This window comes from Schistocerca gregaria, chromosome 3 (genome assembly GCF_023897955.1).
Source record: "Schistocerca gregaria isolate iqSchGreg1 chromosome 3, iqSchGreg1.2, whole genome shotgun sequence".
NCBI classification, from domain to species: Eukaryota; Metazoa; Arthropoda; class Insecta; order Orthoptera; family Acrididae; genus Schistocerca; species Schistocerca gregaria.
This window is the reverse complement of record NC_064922.1, coordinates 880,678,050-880,699,516: the sequence shown is the minus strand read 5'-3', so window position 1 is coordinate 880,699,516 and position 21,467 is coordinate 880,678,050. Positions and strand designations below refer to the sequence as shown.

The 21,467-nt window shown below is 39.0% G+C and overlaps 1 protein-coding gene across 1 annotated transcript in view; it reads right to left on the bottom strand.

Moving 5' to 3' along the window:
* LOC126355026 (WD repeat-containing protein 19) overlaps positions 1-21,467 on the bottom strand; it is a 293,157-nt gene that overhangs the window by 24,032 nt on the left and 247,658 nt on the right. Inside the window, exons 20-21 of the mRNA XM_050005172.1 lie at positions 16,181-16,333; positions 15,953-16,049 (exon numbers count right to left, since the gene is read on the bottom strand). Coding sequence (XP_049861129.1) covers positions 15,953-16,049; positions 16,181-16,333 — 250 coding nt within the window. The remainder of the gene's footprint in view (positions 1-15,952; positions 16,050-16,180; positions 16,334-21,467) is intronic.

Sequence of the window (21,467 nt, the reverse complement as noted above, 5' to 3'; positions counted from 1 at the left end):
TACAAACAACTTCACTTGGAAAACCCACATAGATAATATTGTGGGGAAGGCAAGCCAAAGGTTGCGTTTCATTGGCAGGATGCTTAGAAGATGCAACAAGTCCACTACAGAGACAGCTTACACTACACTCGTTCGTCCTCTGTTAGAATATTACTGCGCGGTGTGGGATCCTTACCAGGTGGGATTGACGGCGGACATCGAAAGGGTGCAAAAAATGGCAGCTCATTTTGTATTATCACGTAATAGGGGAGAGAGTGTGGCAGATATGATACGCAAATTGGGATGGAAGTCATTACAGCAAAGACGTTTTTCGTCGCGGCGAGATCTTTTTACGAAATTTCAGTCACCAACTTTCTCTTCCGAATGCAAAAATATTTTGTTGAGCCCAACCTACATAGGTAGGAATGATCATCAAAACAAAATACAAGAAATCAGAGCTCGAACAGAAAAGTTTAGGTGTTCGTTTTTCTTGTGCGCCGTTAGGGAGTGGAATGGTAGAGAGATAGTATGATTGTGGTTCGATGAACCCCCTGCCAAGCACTTAAATGTGAATTGCAGAGTAGTCATGTAGATGTAGATGTAGATGTAGATGTAGATGTAGATGTAGATGTATGGATCTTCTCATTCGTGGAGAGGTTTCTGTGCCTCAGTGATACAGATAGCTGTACCATAGGTGCAGTCAACAACAGAGGGGTATCTGTTGAGAGGCCATATAACTGTGTGGTTCCTGCAGAGGGTCAGCAGCCTTTTCAGTAGTTGCATGGTCAACAAACTGGATGATTAACTGATCTGGCCTTGTAACATTAACAAAAATGGCCTTGCTGTGCTGGTACTGTGAACGGCTGCAAGCAGGTCGAAATTGTAACTTTTTGCAATGGCATGCAGCTTTACTGTATGGTTAAATGACGATGGCATCGATGCCATGGTCATTTAAATATTCCAGAGGTAAAATAGTCTTCCATTCGGATCTCCGGGCGGTGACTACTCAGGAGGTCGTAATTATCAGGAGAAAGAAAACGCATTCTACGGATAGGAGCGTGGAGTGTCAGATTGCTTAATCAGGCAGGTAGATTAGAAAATTTAAAAGGGAAATTGATAGGTTAAAATTAGATATTGTGGGAATTAGAGAAGTTCAGTAAAACTACTATGAACAGCACATTGAAAGCATTATAGTAGCCAAGATAGACACGAAGCTCATGCCTACCACAGTAGTACAAGTATGCCAACTAGCTACACAGATGATAAAGAGCTTGATAAAATTATTCAGATAGTTAAGGAAGACGAAAATTTAATAGCAATGGGGGATTGGAATTCAATAGTAGGAAAAGGAAGAGAAGGAGGAGTAGTGGGTGAATATGGACTGGGGGTAAGGAATGAAAGAGGAAGCCGCCTGATAGAATTCTTCACAGAGCATACCTTAATCATAGCTGATACTTGGTTTCAGAATCATGAAAGAAGGCTGCATACATGGAAGAGGACTGGAGACATTGGAAGGTTTCAGACTGATTATATAATGGTAAGAGAGAGATTTAGGATCCAGATTTTAAATCGTAAGATATTTCCAGGAGCAGAAGTGGACTCTGACCACAATTTATTGGTTATGAACTGTAGATTAAAACTGAAGAAACTGCAAAAAGGTGGGAATTTAAGGAGTTGGGACCTGGATAAACTGAAAGAACCACAGATTGTAGAGTATTTCAGAGATTGCATTAGAGAACGACTGAAAAGAACAGAGGAAAGAAATAGAGTAGAAGAAGAATGGGGAGCTTTGAGAGATGAAATAGTGAAGAAAGTAGAGGATCTAGTAGGTAAAAAGAGAGGGCTGGTAGAAATCCTTTGGTAACAAAAAAGATATTGAATTTAATTGATGAAAGAAGAAAATATAAAAAGGCAGTAAATGAAGCAGGCGAAAAAGAGTACAAATGTCTACAAAATGAGATTGACAGGAAATGCAAAATGCCTAAGCAGGAATAGCTAGAGGAAAAATGTAAATGTAGAGGCATATATCGCAAGGGGTACAATAGATACTGCCTACAGGACAATTAAAGATACCTTTGCAGAAATAGAGCCACCTGTATGAATATCAACAGCTCAGATGGAAAACCAGTCCTAAGAAAAGAAGGGGAAGAAATGTGGAAGGAGTATATAGAGCACCTATACAAGGGTGATGTACTTGGGGGCAATATTATTGAACAGGATGTAGATGAAGAAGAGATGGGAGATACGATAATGTGTGAAGAATTTGACAGAACAGGACCTAAGTTGAAACACAGCCCCGGGAGTAGACAACATTCCATTATAACAACTGACAGTCTTGGAAGAGCCAGCCATGACAAAACTCTACCATCAGGAGAGCAAGATGTATGAGACAGGCGAAATACCCCGAGACTTCAAGAAAAATATAGTAATTAGAATCCCAAAAAAGCAGGTGTGAAAATTTCCGAACTATTAGTTTGATACATCAATGCTGCAAAATACTAACATGAATTCTTTATAGATGAATGGAAAAACCGATAGAAGTTGAACTCAGGGAAGATCATTTTGGATTCTGTAGAAATGTTGGAACACGCGAGGCAATACAGACCCTAGGACTTATCTTAGAAGATAGAGTAAGGAAAGGCAAACCTACATTTCTAGCATTTGTAGACTTAGAGAAAGCTTTTGACAATGTTGACTGGAATACTCTCTTTCAAATTCTGAAGGAGGCAGGGGTGAAATACAGGGAACAAAAGGCTATTTACAATTTGTACAGATGCAGCTCGTAGAAGAGTCAAGGGGCTTTAGAGGGAAGAAGAGGTTGAGAAGGATTGTAGCCTATCCTCGATATTATTCAATCTGTATACTGAGCAAGCAGTAAAGGAAACAAAAGAAAGTAGGAATCGAAACCCATGGAGAAGAAATAAAAACTCTGAGGTTTGCCGACAACATTGTAATTCTGTCAGAGACAGCAAAGGATCTGCAAGAGCAGTTGAACAGAATGGACAGTGTCTTGAAAGAAAGACGTAACACGAATATCAACAAAAGCAAAATGAGGATAACTGAATGTAGTTGAATTAAATCAAATGATGCTGAGGGAATTAGATTAGGAAATGAGACATTTAAAGTAGTAGATGAGTTTTGATATTTGGAGAGCAAAACAAGTGATGATGGTCAAAGTAGAGAGGATATAAAAAGTAGACTAGCTACGGCAAGGAAAGCATTTCTGAAGAAGAGAAATTTGTTAACATCGAGTATAGATTTAAGTGTCAGGAAGTCTTTTTTGAATGTATTTGTATGGAGTGCAGCCATGTGTGGAAGTGAAACATGGTTGACAAATAGTTTAGACAAGAAGAAAATAGAAACTTTCAAAGTGTGGTGCTACGGAAGAATGCTGAAGATTACATGGGTAGACCACTTAACTGATGAGGTACTGAATAGAATTGGGGAGAAGATGGATTTGTTGCACAACCTGACCAGAAGAAGGGATCAGTTGGTAGGGCATGTTCTGAGGCATCACAGGTTCACCAATTTAGTATTTGGGGGGGAGCTTGGAGGGAAAAATCATAGAGGGAGACTACGAGATGAATACACTAAGCAGATTCAGAAGGAAGTAGGTTGCAGTAGTTACTCAGAAATGAAGGAGCTTGCACATGGATACAGTAGCTTGGAGGCCTGCATCAAACCAGTCTCTCGACTGATGACCACAACAACATGGCAGCCTGAATCAAATGCAGAGTAACTTTTGTAAAAGCAGAGGTGCTATCAGCACATATACATTCGCAGAAGATCCATCTATACTGTCTGCAAATAAATACTTAAATTAAAAGTACAAGGTGACCCAAAATGAAAGTAGAGATTTCAATTGTTTATTACAAACTGTGAAAGGTAGAAACACATTGTGAATGTCACTGGATAGAGGAAGGTTCAAAGTTTTATGTTCGCACAGACGCTATACCATACACTCAACAGGAGCACCATATGTTGCTTGAGAAACATCAAACCAACAGATTTTAATTGAATTGACAGCAACAATTTGACTTCTCTGCTCTTTAAGAGTAGCTGCCACTGTCACAGGTGAGACAAAGACTGCCTTTTATATACTCCCACAGAAAAAGATTGGAAGGTGTGATGTGTAATGACCCGAGAGGCCAAAATCAGTGAACAAGATCTCGTTGCCCACTATTTCTATTCCGGCGTTGTGGTATGGTGTTGTTAAGATAATGTTGCACCTCCAAGTGGAAGTGAGGTGGGAAGCTGTCATGCACTAAAATGTAATCATTGGAATGTTTGTGAAGTTGAGGAAACAAGCGATTTTACAGCATGTCTAGGTATGAGATTCCTGTCACGGTTTCCTCCATAAAAAATAAAGGTCCATAAACTTTGTGAGCAGAAATGGCACAAAACGCATTCAGTTTTGGTGAGTGCCTTTCATATTCCACAATGATACCAGGCTTTTGTGGCTCCTAAATTCTTTCATTACGGGCACTTTACCCAACAGATGAAACATCGATTCATCCGAAAAGATGAGTCGTTCAGGAAAAGTGTTTGCTAGTCATGAATCTTCTTGTGGAGAGGCAGCTTTTAGTTGAATCGGTGATGGAATGCACGTTGCACTTGAAAAATGGATTGACTTCATGCATTTCCGACAAACAAAAGATTTCTCTTGTGGTGTAGTCACCATGTTGCTACAAACAACACCACAGCTGTGCCAAAACTTTGAGCCTTCCTCTATCCAGTGACACAGGCAACATATTTCTATCTTTTATAATCTGCCTGTAATTTTTAAAATCTGCTCATTCTTTTTGAATCATCTGGTATCAGTATGTCCTAGAAGCATGTATGAACATCTACTTGGTTAAGACATATACTTTAAGCTAGAGATCCAACTTTGCATACCAGTTTGGTAAAAGTTCAAATCTCTTTGTTCCTCTTCTACATAACTATCCATGTTTCTGTTTGTATTTGACAAGTAATTCACTCAAGTAGTTACACATCTAACTGTAGTCACTGCATCTTTTGGCTGACTCTATTCCTCACTCCTTTGGGTTAGCAGCTTGCGGCACTTACTGCTGCAGCACAAATTCTAACACGATCCCGAGTCTCTCGACAATATATTTGAGGATGATGACGCTGACTGGTGTTCTTCAAATACGAATAGTTCAAATACTCCAGCCTAATGTATGTTTAATATTTTGTTTAAGCAATATTCGTATCACACAGCTTTTTGATATTTAAAAATGCTTTCATGGCTGCATGAAGAACAACAAAGACTGTATTAGTAATCTGTCAATCATTGAATATTTGCATAATTGTGCCGGATTTTGTACTGATAGTATCATTTAATGGTTCACATTCTGTAAAAGAAATTTCATTTGTGTGATGTTCAGCTAACAAGCTGTCTGTCTGCATGAATGGCCACAACAGACTGGCCAAGAGACAGCCAGAGTACCCAGTTGCTGAACATGCTGTCCAACACAATGTGTTTCTCTTTAATGACTGCTTCACAACCTGTGCCTCCTGGATCTTCCTACCAACACGATCTTTTCTGAACTACTTAACTATCCCCTTCCTTGCTCCCTGCTCCCACCCAAGCACAACACAGCCTTTTAATCCACCAATGCACCCATTACTCCTTTTCCCCTTCTCCACATCTCTCCATTTCCACTCCTCCCCCCGCTCTCCCTAACCTCCCAACTATGTCTAGCAGCCTCTACCCTGTCCTCACAATATCTTTGCACACTCTCACAAGCAACTATACAACTTACCCCACCCAACCCTTCTATCGTCCCCTCCCTCTCCCTTCCATGCCTCCTCATTACCTCCACCACTGGTTTGCTGCTCCCATCAGACACAATTGTGAATCAGTCTGGGTACAGCAGTTAGAGACAGTGGTCGTGTGTGTGTGTGTGTGTGTGTGTGTGTGTGTGTGTGTGTGTGTGTGTGTGTTTTCTGCTTCAGCTTAAATGTGTAGAAGTCTTTTTGTTGTGCCTGTCTGCGACTCAAAATCTCCTTTATATGGTGATTAGCAACCTATCCTTACTGTTGTCAGTTAATTATTTCTTATGTAACAGGAAGATGATCTTAAGACCGAATGAAATTGTAGTTAAAATAAAGAAAAGGTTCAGCTTTGTAATTGTAAAAGAAAGTTTTTTAATATTCGTCATAAATTGTTGGTATAAGGGCTATCTAGAAAGTAGCAGCAGATGTTTTGATATATAAAATTAACAATGTGGAAAAACAGATTTTATTATATACACTTTAATGGTACTCTCTTAAGTTATTTCTCCACACAATCTCTATTCAAACTGAGGTATTTATCATACTGTGGTCCAATATCTTTGAGTACCATCTCTGTAGAAATCTGGCATTTGCTGTTGGAACCACTGGTATATAATGGCACGCAGTTTGACATCAGTATCAAAGCATTGTCTAGCAAGCCATGTCTTCATTGCTGGAAAGAGGTTGCAGTCACTTTGTACCAAATCTGAGCTATATGATGGATGATCAAACTCGTCCCATCCAAAACCTCGCAGGAGCTCTCAGGTATAATTGTCTGTGTGTGGACTCACTTTGTAATGAAAAACAAGACTTTTGCAATAAGTGTATCCCAAACCTGTTACTCCTTTTTTCCATACAAATTACAAAGACTGTGATCAATTTCAACTGGTTTACATTTTTTGTCAACACAAATCTAATCACAGAACACACTTCACCGGTGGTGGGATTTTTGATTGCAGCACCAAGGTAACAGCTGTGGCCCCACCCACCGCAATGATAGATCAAAATGTCTGTTACTTTCTGGCAGGCGCACCTCATGGTCTCCATATTGGGGAAGGCAGCTATATTTATCAATCAGAACTAACCTAGACCTCAGGCTACACTCCAGATCAGACTGTCACTACAACCAAGATCTGAAAAGAGAGATGGGAGCAATATCACACTATAACCATACATTTACATATTGTATCTTCTTTCCATTTCATGATCAACTACTAAATAACATCAAAAGCTAACTTCAAGATAAAGATATCACACTCTAGCCAAACATTTACTTACTGTATCTTCTTTCCGTTTCATGATCAGCTACTAAATAACATCAAAATCCAACTTCAAGATAAAATCTATAGGTAGCTTTCTTATCCCACAATGTCACAATTCCTGACAGTTTACCACAACAAATGGTACTAACAGATGTGTTTTGGAGAGATCTTTAATTCAGTGTATGTTAGCTTCATTGTATGGTTATAGATTTTAGCATTTTTATTTCTAATCATTCAGGCATCTAATGTCTTGTGCACTCAAACTGCAATGTTTATGAGTTTGCGTGATGAATCAGTGATGTTTCCATGACATCATGGATCTTGTACTGTGACTGGCTTACATGAAGACTGCCATGGAAATGTGCAAACTGTATTTGTTGTATTTACACTTGTGAAATTTTGTATTTTTTTGGTTCTAATAAAACCTCATGTCATTCCAAGCATGTGTGTCAATTTGTACCTCTCTATCTACATTACGCTGTGATTTATTCAGTTTTCAAATTTATACTGACTTTTTGGTCACCCGGTACATTTCAGTGAATTTTCTCAGTATCTCATACTGATGTTTACATGGTTGTCTGTCATTTGCAGTATAGCTGATATTTTGTTCCCATTCATGATTTCTTTGTTGCTTCTACTTATTCATGCCTCTAGGTAACCTGTATTTTCTTACACACACTGTGTCACTGTCTTGATGCTAAAGAAGAATTTGTGTTTGCTCAAGACAGAACCATCCGCAGCTTGTGGTCTTGTGGAAGCGTTCTCGCTTCCCGCGCACGGGGTCCCGGGTTCAATTCCCGGCGGGGTCAGGGATTTTCCTGCCTCGAGATGACTGGGTGTTGTGTCATCCTCATCATCATCATTCATCACCATTATGGTTGGAGGAAGGCAACGGCAAAGAACCTCCACTAGGACCTTGCCTAGTCAGCGGTGCGGGTCTCCAGCATCATTCCTTACGCTCGTCGGAGTATGGGACCTCATCATCATCATCATCTTCAAGACAGAACCATAAGTGAACTTGTTCTGTCCTATAACTGACATGGTACACAGAGAAGACAAGGAGGAAATAAGTAGCACCTCCCTTGTGCAATCCCAGCAACCTAAGAATCAGCAATTCTGATTTGTTCCGGACTTGGACCTACTCTCAACTTAAATCTGGCCTCAGGTGTAATAAATACTTTAATATCTTGGATAAACTGAAACAACTCAGTAATTTTCAGATGCTAAATGCAACAGTGTACACTACTACAATACACACATCATTTCTAAATATGGAAAATAAAAACTAATGACATCTAGTTTTACCAAACTGAAAAGTAGGTTCATCACACTCAATTGCTATCACTGTCATACATAACTGATTCTCCCGAGTCATCACTACTGCCAGACATGGAAGAACTGATATTAATTTCATTGAAAGTATTTTTAACTAAATAATTACAGTTCCCAAACTCCTCTTCAAATTTCTTTCCTTTACTGGGACTGCATCTCCAATTTGAAGCAGTGCCTACTGGAAATGGATTGATTGCAAGTCACTCTCAACCTTCTAGCTGCAAGTTCTTTGGGATGTACTGATGCGGATATAAGCTAGACTGCTAAACTTACAACCAAAATTACTTTCGCATGTCGTGTCACTGCCAAGTAACATACGCTCGATGAAATTTGGACCATACATAGTAAGATCTGCTATAGTATAGAACAGAAGGTACAGAAAGAAATACATAATGAACAGAAATGACACAATAATTATACAGAAGTCCCTGCAATTTAAGATGGTCCCTTGGGCATTACAAACAGCAGGACACGGTTCTTAATAGGGCTTGTGTTCATGATGGACAGGATACAGACTCCGTAACATACACCCATGGTTGCCATAAGGTTGGTAAGGAGTTCTTGAGGTCTCTCTGAAACATCCCACACAGGCTTGATGGAGTTTAAGTCAGGGGAATGCTGAATATCCTCTTCTTCTAAGAGCTCCTCTTGATGCCTCCCCACAACATAACATCTGGACCTCCAAAACAATCATGTTCAACAACGCTCCTGGGTGCATTGTGTGTTCCAACCTCTCACCATATGAGGGTATATAATGCACTTAGGAATATTGTTGAACATGATAATTTATTGCAAGTTGGATTATTGTCCACCCAGGATCATCCAAGTAAAAGACTTCACTGCTGTATTATCTGATATATTTCATCTGTGGAATGAATGCCAGTGCACGATGCCCATTTTTTATGTTCTTCAGGATGCAACCAATGGTTTTAACCTTTTTAATACAAATTAGACCCTATTTGCAACTAATTTTTTCTTGCAATATGGACACAAGTTTTTGCAAGTGTGGTATAACTTTTTCAACTATATGTGTGTCTCATTGCTTGTGTGTCATAACAATATACGTCTGCAGTCTCTCTGTAAATCTCATTCTAAGTGGAAGAGTAGGAAAAAACAGTATGTTAGAGCAATATCATGAATTATACAGAACTGATCTTCAGTACAATAACATGAGTTATTCTCTACAGATGTGTTTAAAAATGATGTACTTTGCCATTTTTCAGATAAGTAGAAGCCCGATATAATGAGGTGTTAGAAGTAACTTCAATATGTCAATAGTGAGCAGTGAAATGATAAATGATGCATGGGAAGTTTGGAATAGCACATTATGCAATGTTATACTGCACTATTTATTCTACAGTATTTAAACTTAAAGGATATTACAAGTAAACTATTTAAGAAATTTATCAAATACAGCAATTTGATAACCTTCACTCAAACGATGAACCAACTATTGACATTACACTAGTACCAATTAAAATACTGTACTGTGGTATACAAAATACACAATTATGTACAACACTATCTGCAAGCTACTGTATGGTCATTTCTTTACTGCTTTTAAAAAAGTTGGTTATCTACTTTTTGCAGGTCACTTCACATACTTTCTTTTTGTTTTATCTTCATCAGATGCAACAACTGAATGTGGTTTGGCTTACTTTGTCTGTCCATTCACTGAATCATTTTGTTTGCATCATCCATTATTTCCATCTATGCATCCTTCTCCTTAATTCTTATCTTCAACTGCTTTATCACTATCACTTTGTGCAGCTTTGATAATGTCTTTGTCATGTAAATGATAATACAGAAATGCTACATGCAGAGTGTAAAAAGTTTTTGACACTGTGTTATATCCAAAGTCACATTAAAGTGGACATTAATAAATCAGGCATTTACTGTAATTCATATCAATGATGTAGTTATTTTGATTGAACATCAGAACAATGTGTTGAGCATACCCTTTCTTATTGGTAGTTCTTGGCACCTCACTATACTGAACTTCAACTGGCTAACTGAGAAAATAAGTTCCTGCATCTCTTTGTCAATCGCATCCCAGAAACTTTCTACCCTCCCACCCTCTCCCTCCCTCCATCTCCAAGGAGGATCTACACATGTTTCAAGGATTTGCAGTCTTATAATGTTGTCCCTGTATAACTATGCTCCACTTATTACTCAACATCAGCTGCATTTGTTTGGCTATGCAGGTTTACCACACTAGACCAGATGATTGTTTTCATGTAATGGATGCAACTGTGATTTGATGAGCAAATTTCATAATAGAAGTTTGAACTATGATCTCCTTTGTTAAAGGATCAGCCATTGTTCCATTTCCAATTGAAAAGGCACATCACAGATGCACCATTTACACAAAATGTGACAGAAAAATCAGCAAGAGGAAAGTAGCAGAGGTGACACACTGCTAATGAAACAGAGCTACTTAGTTAAAATACCACAAAAACATGCTTCCATTATGAATAAATATAATTTGCAGCTGTGGAAACATAAACTGTCATGGTCATTGTAGTGATCCCTGCCATTCTAGAAGGGCGTCTCATGCACTTAAATATAGAACTCACATATGTCATTTAGTAAAGATGTGCATGATCGCTATTAGTTTGTAAACATCCGACCACAAACTATTGGAGAGCATTATTCAACAGGTGCAGAGTCTATCTGCTGGAGAGCATTTGTAATCTCGGTGGAGCAAGTAGGAATGAGGTAGCTCTGGTACTATGGAAGAAATCTGACACCAAGGAGGATAAATATTATGTATATGAGCGATAGTTGCTTTATACTATTCACATATGTGTAATGAGATGACTTTGATTCTGGTTCTGGGAGTAGTAACTTCCCATGTAACATGTAACTGTTTATGAAAATTTGGGACAATATAAAGAGATAATTGGAACCAATCTACACTTTATGTAACTACAGAAGCAGTGTTTTGTTTTATAGCCACTTCACTTATAGCAATCTGCACGGAAGGAAGAAGTTCAAAGCCGAAGAAGAACAGGGCACAGCATAGCTGGACAGAGAGATAAATCACATGAGTTGCAGGTTGAATCTCTCCAACAATCTAATAAGGGAGCATTAAAATGGTGGTGTCAGTGGTAACTGCATGGAGTAATAGGTCTAGAACAGATGCTGCTCAAGCAGTCATTAGCCATTTTAAAACACTCCATGTGGTGACTGTATGGTTATAAGTGGAAAGCGGCACATTTTTTTAAAAAAAAAAAAAGCAGTGTAAGGAATAAATTTTGTGATAAATCAGCAAAGAGAAGACGCATTGCCAAGGACAACAGGGATTACAACGATGTGCCTGGGCTAAGTGCATCCGTCTAAACTGATAAAACACACAGCCATAGATGACCTGCCAAGAGCCAGCATGCAACCAGCAACGCCAGGCTAGCATGCAGCTGTAGACGACTGGGCCATCGCCAGAGTGCAGTCTACACCAGTGTAACACCAGTACGCAGTCTACACCACTGTGACACTAGCACACAGTCTACACCACCATGATGTCAGCATTCTGTCTAAACCATTGCATCATCATGACACCATTGTCGACAACCAAACCATCACCAGCAAACAGTACAACTACGGTGAGCTGCACCAGTATTTCATTGCAAAATTGTTTTTGTGACAGTAGTGCAGTGAATCAGTAATATATGTGAGTGTGTTTATGCTGGTGATAAGGAGGAAAATGTCAACAGAGATTAGTAAGGAAATGTTATTACAAAAACTGGAAGACGTACAGAGACGGCCAAATGAAAAGCTTTCCTAGTAATAGAACAATCTAATGAAAAAATTTTCGTGATAGATAATAGATTCGTAAAAGTAATGGACAGTCATGGTAAATGTCAAGAGACTATTAATAAGTTTGCGGAACTATGTCAAGGCTTAGGAAATCATTACAGACACTCATGAGCAAGTAATGGAAAAACAAAACAGACTGCAAAAAGAATCAGAAACTCAGATTAAAGACACTCATGAAGCGTTAGAGGTGCATTCAGGACATCAGGTAGGTCAAAGACTCAATGTGTTAAGAGAAGGAACACACACTGAAGTCCTGAAAGAATGTGACTTAGTTAGGGAAGAGATAGATGAACATATTAAAGATCTGCATATGGATGTAGACAGTTTACATATCTTTGCAGAAACAGAATGTAAGTTGTTAAAAGATTAGATGATAGATGCACAAACATGCATAGAAATTTTACAACAGAGAAGCAACAAAGGGGATTCCATATACTCGCATATGGCACATTCAGGTTTCAATGAAAAATTACAAACACTGTTAGATCAGAAATTTCAGGAGTCTTCCTGCACTTTAAAAAATGGGCAGCTTTCCAGTGAGAAAGTCACAAACAGCACCAATGAGTTTAAAAGACTATGGGACAAATTGGCAAAAACTTGAAGGGAATTAACAGAAAGTCAAGTTAAAGATAAATCTTTTGATGCAACAAAACTATTGCCTACCACTTTTCATACTGTTACAAAAACAATGTCATTTACAGTGTTGTGCCCACATGACAGGGAAAATATTTTTGGCACGGATTCACTTTATTTGTTTGGTTTGCAAATTCAGGACAATGTTCTCTCTGAGAACTCTTCTATGCCTATGAACAGTGTAGCTCAACTTCGCAATCAATTAAGTGATCTTTATAAAGACTGCCTAGGCAAAGCCATAATTTTGAGGGTATGGAAGACAGCGCATAACTTTAGTTTCGCTGAACATGGCCAGTCCCTCACACTACCTGAGATTAGGTGGCACAAGAACTCTTATCTTGGCAGGAAAATGGTGTGATTTTCCTTGTGGCAGCCACAGCTTCAGTTGCTGAATTCTCAGCAGCTGTCAGCTCATCTTGCATAGAGTTCTAAATGAGAACAAGCTGTCAGCCAAAAAATGTTGGGACGCTCCTTTTTTTGTCTTACAGGGTCCTACCAAACTGCAGAATCAGCTTTGCTTGTGTGAGCTGTGTGATCTTGCCATGGGTTTTTCCTTTACAGATTCATTGTCAAGGAGGACCCCGCAGTCTCAGCCACCTTCACATCCTGTAGTCTCATGCCACAGGTGCCAGACGGAGAGCCAATGGCCGCTGACACACTGCCACTGCTGTTGCAGTCACCACAGTCCCAGTTGCAAGAGGTTCCCCCCTTCACCCTACCACCTTCCAGTGAGCCTCCATGGACCCTCCAGGCACTGTTGCACCTTTGCCAATGTGAGAAGATTTGCTGTCTCTGGGTATAGGTGTGCACCCTATGGCTAGGTTTCTGGCCAATGCTTCTGGGCATTACCAAGATGGATGATGGGAGAGCTTGTCATCACCTGCAGTTTCAGCTCCTGCCTCCTCAGTGGCACCAGGCTTGCCTCCCCCCCTTCCCCCACTCCAGCCATGCCAATATACAATGACAGCATCGAGGTGTTTTTTTTTTCTTTTTTCTTTTCTTTGTTTCCCTTCTTCTTCTTCTCCCATCACACAGTACTGATACCACACCTGGGGTAGAGTGCATCCCGATGCCGGCAGAAAATCACATTACAGCCTCGCCAACCCATAGCTGGCTCAATGTCACACCACCTGCTGCAAATGCACGAAGCCCCACCACCAAGCTGGCAAAAGAGGAGACTGCAACAAGGCCAGCCCACTCAACTACGAGCAGTATCGGCTTGAGCTTCGCCAGTTATAGCAATATTTCTGTGATTGTAAATGTGTATGACAGCTAGGCTCTGATTAACAGACTCTCTCTTGGACTTGTTCTTGAAGTTAAGTTATTGCGCCACTGACATTACAAGTGCTGCTAATCATTTCTGCTATCTGTCAGAGCATCCACCTATTCCTCAGCACCCATCTCTGGTGAATTCAACATGCTGTTAGTCAGCAGTTGATCACTGGTATGAATATTAAACAACATAGGAGCTAGAACATTGTTCTATGATAACCTGTTCTGCACGATAAGCCACAGTCATTGGTGTTAGACATAATGGTTGATGTTCAGACTGTGTGCTATGCAAATCAGAAGTGATCATAATGTCTACGCAATGCAACCCCCTACTGGCATAACATGTACTGGGCTCATATGATGATGACAAAAACAATCTGGCAGTGTTTGTTCTCCCACAGAGTAACCTTTCCTTATACACAAAACTACTTTGTGCCAGAGGAATGAATGTAAATCATCTGCAAATTCAAGCACATAGTACATTTCATGCAAATTTGATGTTTGCTGACTTTAATGACCAGCAGTGTATTTTCCTTGTGAAAACTTCAATTACTTGACAAAATGTTATAAATAGGAATAATTTTTATAGTGCGGTAGGTAACAATTGTAGAGGGCGAGCAAGAGATGAATACAGTAAGCAGATTCAGAAAGATGTGGGCTGCAGCAGTTATTCAGAAATGAATATGCCTGCACAGGGTAGAATGGAGTGCTGAGTGTCACAAAAGCTTTACATGTTCTGGTCTTTTTAATGTCATTTCTAATTGTTTTATTACAAAAGTTACTTTCAAATAATGACAAGAATTTATCTTGAAATACATTACAATCAATATTGATATTTGGTTCCTTATAAATTTCAGGCCCACCTGCAAAATTGAACTATTTCAGTTATAAGGGGCTATTACAAATGATTCACTCTTCTTTAAAGCCCTATATTTTTCTAAGCATTTCATGTTCAAATATGATTGATGCATAGCTTTAACCATAAACCATCAAGTTTGCATTCTGCACTCTACAAATGTTCTACAAGTGCCCCTCTGGTCACACAACATATGTCCAAGTGGTAGTTGGGTTCATTCCATATCTTATGTAGCAACCTCCTGTCAATGGTCAGCACAATATCATTGATGCATTCTCTGAGCTTTTCCAATATTATTGGCAGTGAGGATACACAGACACAGTCTTTAATATGCCCCCAAAGGAAAAATTCAGAAGGCATTAGGTCAAATAACCTGCGGGGTCCCCAATCCAGAGATGGGGAAGTTTATCATTTAGGTAGTAATGAACATCAAAATTTCAATGAGGGTGTACCTCTTCTTGCAGGGAAATGAAATTCTCAGAATCAGCAGTCAGTTTTGGAAACAAACCATAACTGCAACACTTCACAGTAAGAGGTACCTATCACAGTCTTCTCACAGAAGAAAAAGAATCCACAGAGCGTCACCTGTGACAACGCACAGAAAATATTAACCTTAGGTGAATATCATCCATTTGCCACAATTTCATGAGGATTTTCAGTGCCGCATACTCTCACATTGTGGTAATTAATCTTTCAATATAAATGGAAGGTCACACATATTCCATCACACAAAAATTCTTTTCTTGCTTTGTTGCCGTTTTGTAAAGGCACTGGACTTTTCATGCCAGTTGATGGGCACAGTACAAACTCAGCAAGTTTATGGTTCTATTAAAGCATCAATCATATTGGTAGATGTAACATATTGGCAAATATATAACTCTGAAAATGAATGTATCATGTATAGTAGCCCTGTATTTTTGTTATTATCCTTAACAAAGTTCAATAATTTCAGGTGCTTTTGTCATGAAATGGATAGTCAATCAAATGCATGACTATTTCAGTATAGAGCAGTAAAGCTACATACCATTTACTTGTTCTTGATTGGCTATAATTAGCGCAGTTTTGGCTGCTTCTCTGTACTGCTTCCTTGCCATATAAAGACGAAACAAATATTTTGGATCCTGGAAACAAGAAATAAACATGGGAGTACATGACTTTGAATCCAACCTAAGTGTTATTTGACCAGCAGATCAAAAATGGTCTTGTTATTTGCTATATGTAATGATTCTATGATGAAAATCTGCAAAGTTACCTTTGGAACGCCATCCGTATCCCCCAAGAGAAATTCTATGAGCTGATTGGCAATGTGTTCATCGTTTGCGACACCCACAACATCAATTGCATAAGATATGGCTTCAGGATCTTCAGAATTGGTTTTAAGTACTTTCATTAAGTGTTTCAATGCCTGCAAATAATAAGACACACTTCATGCTTAATAAGACACACTTCATGCTTTAACAACGACAAGAGAAGATATCAACAATGTCTCTCATCAGTACAAAGAAAAGAGCTAGGTACAAAGATGCCTGACCTGTACAGACATGTAGTTTTCTCTTGTCTCTGAACCTGTGGGCAACTTTAAATGAACTTGACTTTTATGCACTTCCTGTTTGCAATAATAGTTTATAGTGCTAAGTAAAAAAGAATACAAACTTCATTTTATCAATGACATACCTGCAACAATTTGATTTACAACAGTCTCTCATCTTATGCCCTATACAACTGAGCATTGACACACAAACACACACACACACACACACACACACACACACACACACACTTGTGTAGTTATTACCGTATATTGATAATTTTTACTTATGGACCATCTGACAGCAACTGAATAAAAAACAATTTTAGTGCCATACGCGTTTCGCCTTTATTTTCTGCAAGACATCAGTGGCAGGTTGTGTGGACAATTTCTTACATATTACGCTCCTGTTGCATTTTTGGTGTTGTTTTTCTTCTTATGAGAGCCAATTTGAGATTTTGTCCACATTCCATAGCACTATGCACTGAACGCATGTTTTAATGCAATGTTTTGGTTTCTGTTGCCGACTGTCAAAAAATGACAGTCAGCAACATTTTTTACAATGCTGGGAGAGTAATTACGGTCTGCGAAGCTAGTTAGACGCCCTCGCACAATATCAATGGCCTCACTGAGGCCTTAACAGACTGTAATTACCCTCTCAACATTGTACAAAATCTGATCTCCCATGCTTTATCCCTCTATTCGCCAAGTACCTTCCAAAATCCCACTGTCCAGCCACAGAGGAGCATTCCCCTCAAGTCTCAGTACCACCCAGGACTGGAGCAACTCACATCACTTTCTCCACCAGGGTTTTGTCCACCTTGTGTTGTGCCCTGAAATGAGGAATGTCCTACCCAGTAATCTTCCCAACCCTCCCACAGTGGTATTCTGCTGCCAACCCAATTTACACAGTGTCCTGTCCATCCCTATTCAACGCTTGCTCCGAATTCCTTGCACTCTTGACTTGTATCCCTGTAACAGACCTAAATGTAAAACCTGTCCCATGCATGCTCGTGCTGCCACCTACTCCAGTCCAGTCACAAACATCACCTATCACACCAAAGGCAGGGCTACCTGTGAAACTAGTCATGTGATCTACGTACTAAGCTGCAACCACTGTGCTGTGTTCTACATGGGCGTGACAACCAACAAGCACACTGACCAACATGACGTTCTTCATTTCAATGATTGCTTCACAGCCTGTGCCGTAAGGATCCTTCCTGGCAACACCAACTTTTCTGAACTGCACGGCTGAAAGCTCTCCCTGCAATATATCCTATATTCCTGTAATCCTCCTGGCTTTAACCTTTGTTAGTCATTATACTTTACCCACCTATCCCATTCCCTGTTCCCATTCCAACACTTCACACCTACATCAAGGCATCCACAGTCTTTTTACTTCTCTCCTTTTCTGCTCCTCCCCTCAACCCTGCCCTCCGTTTAACCTCCCAAATGCATCTAGCTGCCCTACCTTCTCTCCACCTTATCCTTGTATGCCCCCACAAACAGCATTTTACTGTCCCCACTATTACCCTACCATCCATCCGCCTCGCCACTCAGCCTCCTCCTTACCCCCACTGCTCAGATTGCTCCTCCCATCAAGCATGCGCAGTGGCTTGCAGTGTGGTCTTGGCAGCCAGAGACAATGGTCATGTGTGAGATGAGTTTCATTTGCGTGATGTGTGTGTGTGTGTGTGTGTGTGTCTTCAAATTCAGAAGAAGGCCTTTTGGCTGAAAGCTCAGTTGTTTCACTGTGCCTGTCTGCGACTCAACATTTCCTCTGTATGGTGTGTAGAAACCTTTTCTCTTCATAAGACTGTCATTATTCCATCCTGGATTTTCCACCATTTGATTTAACATAAGAGGATAGTTTGATCTGGTGTGCAACCCCAGTGAATGTGTAGACTACTGCCTCCAGAACTTTTCATTTGACAGTACTGGGACTGGAGACATCTCAACATTTCAGTTTGGTCTTAAAATCAGTGGTCACTAACTGAAGACCAACCTGCATATTTCCTGCAAAAGGGTACTATAAACTAGACATTTCTTCAGTTACTTTCACACAAGAACTTTCCATATACTGATTGTTCCTCTGACATAAATACACATAATTAAACTATAAACTCAATTAAATGAACATGTCACCAAAAACCAAATAACATAATGGCAACAACGTACATGTTCAGACTTAGGCAAGTTCACTATAAAGTGCACAGAATGAAGTTTTTTATGCCGATAACAATGAATGAAAAAAGCAAACCAAGTATTCTACATTAACTGAGAAAATAAATCCGTCACTTAAGGCAGATACATCCAGTTTCCAGATAATCCATGAATTTGTGGATTCCAAAAGACACCTGTATTTGGCTTTAATCACAGTACACAAAATTAACATATATTTGAAGACCACAATAAAATAAAAATATATTAGGTTACCTTCCATTCAGAAAGTGGGTGCACTCAGTGACTGTTATGTGGCTTATAATTATAGAGCGCAGCAATCAGTTATCCTTTTTTAGATTTTATCATGTAAATCCAGATTTTGGTTAGTGGCTAGCCATTCTCAATACTAAAAATACTACAAGTACATAGTCAGGTGATATAATAAAAAGTTACAACTGATGGCATAACTTATATGGCTTGTATATTACATACCACTATTTCTATTCTTGATGCATGTAAGTCCTTGTTGTTTGGGCGTTAGTCACATTTCTGCTGTATAAAGAAGGTAGGCTGTGTGGGGAACACATCGGTTGGTTGTATGGCACCCTCTATATGAACTATCTATATAATATTTAAGAGAAGTAAAAAAAAAAAAATTAAATTTGCATGGGACTTACATAAAATAAACATAAGTAAAAATCTGTACATTGCTGTCTGACTTATTTCATGTTTGCCAGTAAATATAGAATTATATATAAGATATTTCCAAGTTCACTCCTTGTGAGTCAGTTGTTTTATTCTTTAAACACCTAAGTAATGTCAAATGGGTACAACCCTTTTTTTTTAATTTTTATTTATAAGACACAAGAAGGCACATGCTATATGCAACTATTAGAGTTGATCTGATTTAAATGTTTTTATCTTTGTATTATTTTTTCTCTTTATATAAACATCATGACAGGTTATGTTGTTTCTCTTATTTACTTAATAGTTCATAGATGGCACCAAATGTCAGTCAGATGGATGATTGGTGTAACTTGGCATTCCGTTCCAGATATACAGGGTACTAGTCTCTTTGTCACTTTAAACCGATTTTACTTATAAATACAATAAAACAAATACACTGAATTGCTGTTATTAACAATGTACATGCATCTGAGCTAATGTACCATGGAGAAAGTTCTTGGGGTCAATGTTATAACAATCATACTCAAACAGTATTATGCCAATGGCTCCTACATATTGGCAAGACAGCAGTAGCTACTTCGTCCCCCTGGGTCAAACCTTACACTGTATCCTAGCAACAAGTTTTCAAACAATTCCCAGAACAGTGCAGAACTGATCATTAATCAGTTTGCTGTTGGAATTCTTGTGGTGGTAGAAGATCTCCAGCTCTTCTAGGAGGTCGAGGAACCCACCCTTCTCGCATTTATGCAGCAAACTCACATTAGACTTCAAAGTCTGCACCTTATGTTTCGTTGTAAGTAAATGGGCAGCCATACTCAATTTCTCCGCCATGTCTTTACTTCCCAACACAACATGTTCCCCAAAACTAAAATCCAGCCTCTTTTCTGTTTGGCCTACATAACAGGCCCTACAGTCAGGGCAATCAATTTTTTAAACTCCAGAATCATGAAATATGTTCATTGCATCAACAGAGTGTTGCAGAATACATCTTAGGTTATTGTTTTGTTCCAAAAGACACTATCACATTGTACTTTCTAAAGATAGTTGCAATCCTTGTACTCATTTTTCCATATTAGTGTAAACTAACATACTTAGTATTATCTTTAGGAGCCATATTATTGTAAAGCGCCATCCTTTTTTTGTATTTATTAGCTATGTTCTTATATATAGTACCTACAAAGTCATGTGGATAGTTATTCACTTTTGCAACCTGCCTTAATGTTGCCATTTCATCATCAGGTTCGTCTTTTGACAACGGAATTTTGAACAACTGATTGATAGCAAAATTGAAAAATGCCTTTTTATGTTGAACTGGGTGGTTTGAAGTGAAATCCACAATGCCATCAGTACAAGTATCTTTGTGAAAGATACCAAATGTGAACCTGCAATTTTCATTCCGAATTGATGGATCTAGAAAAGTAATAATTTTATTTGTTTCAGTCTCACAAGTAAATTTAATTGTTTGATGCAAGTTATTACGTTTGGCTACTATAGTGTTGATGACATCATAGTTACCCTGTATTCGCAGTAGTGTGTCATCTACATACCTAAAGTAGTAAACAATTATGTGTGCCAATGACGGATTTTTGGAAAAGAATCTCTTTTCTAGGTAATTAATGAAGATGTCAGCAAGCGTTCCAGATATTGAGCTTCCCATACTGAGACGGTCTTGTTGGGAAGAAGTGTCCCCATTAAAATTAAAGTAGTTAAATTTCAAATTTATGGTAAGTAGCATTATGTTATGTTGGGAAAGAAAGACACGGCGGAGAAATTGAGTATGGCTGCCCATTTACTTACAACGAAACATAAGATGAAGACTTTGAAGTCTAATGTGAGGTTGCTGCATAAATGCAAGAAGGGTGGGTTCCTTGACCTCCTAGAAGAGCTGGAGATCTTCTGCCATCACAAGAATTCCAACAGCAACCTGATTAATGATCAGGTCATTATGAAAAATGCACTGTTCTGGGAATTGTTTGAAAACTTGTTGCTAGGATACAGTGTAAGGTTTGACCCAGGGGGAATGAAGTAGCTCCTGCCGTCTTGCCAATATGTAAGAACCATTGGCATAATAATGTACGAGTATGATTGTTATAACACTGACACCAAGAACTTTCTCCATGGTACATTAGCTCAGATGCATGTACACTGTTAATAACAGCAA